The sequence below is a fragment of the Anopheles merus genome, chromosome 3L (assembly GCF_017562075.2).
Source record: "Anopheles merus strain MAF chromosome 3L, AmerM5.1, whole genome shotgun sequence".
Classification (NCBI taxonomy): Eukaryota; Metazoa; Arthropoda; class Insecta; order Diptera; family Culicidae; genus Anopheles; species Anopheles merus.
In genome coordinates, this window is record NC_054085.1 from 3,644,927 (window position 1) to 3,649,875 (window position 4,949).

Sequence of the window (4,949 nt, forward strand, 5' to 3'; positions counted from 1 at the left end):
CTTCTCTCTCTAACTGTTATCTATTCTGTACCGAACTCTTTACCCCTTCCTTCCGTACCATATTGGCATGCGTACCTTCATCCTCGTTGTTGTTCGTCGCCGATCTTTTGTACTGGAGACAGGTCATGCCTAAATGCATGTTGAGTTCGCAGTACTTACATGTTCTCTGCTGTCCATTGTATTGTACATGCGCCTTTTCTCCTTTTATAGATACGAATGATGGTATTGGTGTATCTATTACGATGGTTACCTCTCGGTTACCATCTCTTATTCCCGCTATCGGGGATGGCGCTTCCCATACACAGTAAATGATTTTCTTTACTTCTCCAAATTTCATCATGGCTTTTTTAATCTCCTCATTAGTTATCTGATCCGTGCAGCTTTTTATTATTACTCTTGTCGAGTTGTCTTCCATTTTTATGGGTATGAAATATTTCTCCCCATTGTACTCCACCGCGTGTTTGCCATCGTGGTTATCAACTATTTTTATAGCCTCTCCCGATTATTTTATTTGTACTACAGCAATAGCCGTTGTCGTCACTAGTTTCACTTTTAGCGAACTTTCCTTTTTTATTCCAATTTTTTCCAAAATAAATTGTATCACATAGCCCGGACTCGGCCTTTGTGGCATTGGATTGAAATCCACTTTGAAGGTATTGTCCTTCGTCACCATTTTGCAAGATCGTTTTTTGTATCACTCGTTCAACGTTTGATTTGAAAGCACTTCATAAAAAAGGCATTAGTTAGACACAAAACAGTCAGTACATGTAATGTAAGTTTTAAGCAATATCATTAGATGGAGAAGTCTATTTTCATTTAGGTCCTTTAACGCACACATTTCAAGAGTATCTAGCTAGTAAGAGAGTGCAATAGAAATAGTAAGAGAGTAGCTTTATTTCAATATTAAATTTTTTGTTTATGTTACTTTTCGTTATCAGTTGGCTAGCAAATGCTAAGATACTTCATACGTATCTTTAACTCCTATCCCAACCTCCTCGTGATACTAGCAAGAATGTAATTGAAGCATGCAGATGCATTGCTTCACAATTCTGAACTAATACGAATGGAGGAACTTTTTATGTTAATAGATGTCGTATATAAATAAATGTTGAACTTGATTCTTGAACTTGATTCCATGGTTAGTTTTTTTTTTATATTTTTTTATTTCCGTAACAATTATTTCAAACTTCTTCTCTTCTTCTTTGGCACAACAACCGCTGTCGGTCAAGGCCTGCCTGTACTCACAAGTGAAGTGAGCTTGGCTTTCAGTGACTTATTGTAACCATAGCAGGATAGTTAGTCCTACGTATGGGGACGCGGTCTATTCGGGACTTGAACCCATGATTTCAAACTTACGTTGGACTAATAATTATCTTAGCTTCTTAAATTATGCAACTTTACGTAAAGTTTCCAAGATCAAAAAATGCGATTTTTGGATTTTTATTACTAATCCCTGACCAACATTTAGAAAAAACATCTTTAGTAAACAATAGATCTATTATTCGGTCTTCTTTTAACATATTTTATATAACCTATTGTATTCAAAAGTGAGCTGAGCATCTCAGTCACATACGTGTTAGCTTCTAAGTTAGCATTAAATGCTTCTAATGCCTCTTCTGTATCAATGGCAGTAATGGCTGCATTGCGTGATGTTGTCCCTGCTATAGTATCCATTGCGTAAAACATAATTTCGAGCCGTAGTCTGCTTCGATAGCTTAATAAGATTGTCCACTTGTTTTCGAGTTATAACACACTCATGTACACCGGATGATGAAAAAGTATCAGGTAAAGACGGCAGACTGGTTGAGGATGACGATCCGGAAGAGAATCGCTGTCCCGGCATAGCTGACGAATCGGAAGAGAATCGCTGTCCCGGCATAGCTGACGAATCGGACAAAGATCCATCGAAAAGGAACGTACCGGAAACATCAGGGATGGTTGATGGTGGCGATGAGGCGGTCAACAATGACGTTCCGGAAGAGGATCGAGGTCCCGGCTTGGCAGACGAACTGGGCATTGATCCTTTGAACAGAAACGAACCGGAAATATTAGTGATGGGTGATGGTGACGATGGGACGGTCAACAATGACGGTCCGGAAGAGGATCGCTGTCCTGGCTTGGCTGACGAACCGGACATAGATTCACCCAAAAGAAATGTACCGCAAACATCACGGATGGGTGGCCGTGACGATGGAACGGTCACCATATCTGACGAAACAAATATAGGTGGCGGTGACGATGAGCCAGCCAACAATGTCGAAGCAAGAATAATAGGAGTAGCGGGCACGACCGATGAAACTGACGTCAGAGCAGAAAAAAACCATTAGATAGGACGTAGTTCCATCATTTCGGTACTCGGTTGCAATGCAAATGATGCATATCCGTGATCATGATCCATGTTTTGCATTTTCCTAAAAAGATAATTGTTTCAATAACCTTTGATTCATATTAGATTCAAACATGATTCAAAGCACCTCATCAACTTACCTGGGTGTATAAGGTTCTGGACAGCCACAAAGCCGATATGGAGTGAAGTTTTCGTAAGTATGCCTCTTGATAAAATATTTTCCTAAATAAGCTTTCTTCTATTCACAGCATTGAAATGCGGCTAACAGTCGGCCCATATAGACACGTTCATGCTTGATGGAGTGAGTATGACGATGACGTCACGGTGGGGCCTATGTGTGCTTACTTGTGTGAAAGAGATAAAGCACACCTCAAACATACCCGCTGCGCAAAGCGATCGAAAACTTGTCAGCCACTCGCTCAATATAGCTTGAGAGCAAAACCCAATAACGATAAAGCGAGGTGAAAGGGAAAAGAGAGAAGAAAGAGAACGTGGGTGTGAACTATTTTTCGCCCATTATCATTTTTCGCCAACACGGTCGCGTACCGGAGCTTTTTTGTCAAAAAGAGACATACACATACAGCGCGCTCTCTCGAAATACCGTAAACGCTTCAACCGATCAAGAGCTTCGATCGGTTCTTCGGACATTTCTGCTCGCTTTCTCGATCGGTTTCGGCAGAAAGCGAGCTAGAAAGCGAGCTCAAAAACTGCTCGATTTTGTTGTGCGGGTACAGAAACCAAAGTGTTCAAAAAGATGGGGGGTACGACTATGTTTTTTGCACTAGAGCAGCGGTCGGCAAACTTTTGCGGCAACGGGCCAAATTTAGTTAATGATCTGAAGCCGCGGGCCAGGAGAATGCGGTAATTCAATTTTTGTGATTTAATTATTACTTTATTAAATTTTAAAAAACAAAATAATTGATTAATGATATCAAGCAATGTGATTGGTATTATTGCTATTTTCCAATAATCGTGTCATCCAAGCATGGTTCAAAATTGATAAGTTAATAAGTAACTTTTTTTTTAATATACAAAAATATAAATCATAAAATTTTGTATGCGACCTTCATTTCGATAGGCTTATTATGGTGTTAAAATGATGTTAATATTACATAACGGTTGCATTAAAAAATGGACAACAATTATCGATTTGTCATGGGTTTATCTTAACCCCCACTAACAAAACGTTAATTACACTTTGACCAGTAGTATCCCATTAGTTAACAGACAAAATTTGACACCACTATCAGTCGAACTCTAACCATGATGGCCAAAAAAGTGTATCAAAAGCGTGCGCGATCAAAGAATGGCACCCCGTTGCGTCCAAAATGAACTCCGTGCGGAAATTTTTGGACGTCGTAAATACCCGTATTTGCATTTTGGTGGCCAACATCTTGGCACTATTAGACAATAATCTAAGCATCGAAAGAAAGCCCAGGTTCATTTTTGAGATTCCAAAAGAAGCTGAAATGAAGACAGAGGGACAAGTAGCTACATTACTGCATAAGCTGGACCGGAATATCGATGCAACCCACCAAACAGTAAAATAATAGCTGGGAAACATGAATAAACAGATCAGGAATTAGAAATCGCATCCACTGCCTTCGCAGTGGCAAACAATTACGCGAAAACTCAATGCAATCATTTCAGGTGAATTTCGACAGAATTTCGATATAACACCCTAGTCCGCAAACTCATCCAACATCCGTCACCTGTGTCCCATCGATTTTTTTCTACACCAACGTGATGCAATAACTTTACTCTAACAATTTTGTAGCAAAAACTTAGGAGGATTTGATGAAAATCGAAGGTAGAACTTAAATCATGCATGTCTTCATCCACCACGGTGAAAATTCCTAATAACTGACGAAAGGCAATTTGCAAAGTCTTTAACTTATTTGTGCAAGTAATCTGAAATAATTCCCTTTCAACAGATATTCAAGTAAAGAAATTATCTTTCCTGGTTTTTTTCTACAACCAGCCGAAAATGGCTTATTTTCGTCACATTCGTTATCAGGTACACGGTGGCGGTGCAAATCGAACCACAAACCATGGTTGATTAAAACTTGTAGAGTTTAATTAAAACCAGCTCCGACAAGTCACAAAGCATAAGCGACAAACTGCACTTTAAAGTTTTTAAGTTGTTTACATTATCATGCAAATGTTACAGGGATATTGACCTCGAACTCGAACATACTCGAAAAACGGTCTGTCATTCCATAGTACTTTTATTAAAAGTTGAAAAAGTACGATGGTTTAATATGGTATACTAAAAGATCTTCAGTAATTTGTGTACGAATCGTTTCTTCCCATCTTTCAAAATCAGTCAAATCCTTTCGCGGGCCGGATTGAATGTTGTGGCGGGCCGCATTTGGCACGCGGGCCAGACTTTGCCGAACGCTGCACTAGAGCATTTTTTTATACCAACTGTCGTTTTTTTTAACTAGCGGCAGCCATGATGGAAATTGAGTGCCCAAGATGGCTTCAACTTGAGTACCACTGAGTTCCCCCGCGAAATAGCATTTCGGGGAATGTCACCGTAAAGCTGTCAAAAATCACCCATCATTGCGGCTCGGGTTAGCAGTTTCTTCTCTGTGTCAGT

At 39.7% G+C, this 4,949-nt stretch overlaps 1 protein-coding gene across 4 annotated transcripts; it reads right to left on the minus strand.

Moving 5' to 3' along the window:
• Positions 1-1,268: 1,268 nt before the first annotated feature.
• Positions 1,269-2,626, minus strand: LOC121599808. 4 transcript variants are annotated; one of them, XM_041927882.1, is made up of 3 exons: positions 2,488-2,626; positions 2,161-2,411; positions 1,269-2,022 (listed from the first exon to the last, which is right to left on the minus strand). In XM_041927882.1, exons 2-3 carry the CDS (start codon positions 2,204-2,206, stop codon positions 1,622-1,624), a joined length of 447 nt encoding a protein of 148 aa, XP_041783816.1. In that variant the 5' UTR covers positions 2,207-2,411; positions 2,488-2,626; the 3' UTR covers positions 1,269-1,621. The 4 variants fall into 4 exon arrangements, with proteins under 4 accessions (XP_041783816.1, XP_041783815.1, XP_041783813.1 ...); XM_041927881.1 differs by having other exon boundaries at positions 2,131-2,411; XM_041927879.1 differs by having other exon boundaries at positions 1,269-2,411.
• Positions 2,627-4,949: the final 2,323 nt, after the last annotated feature.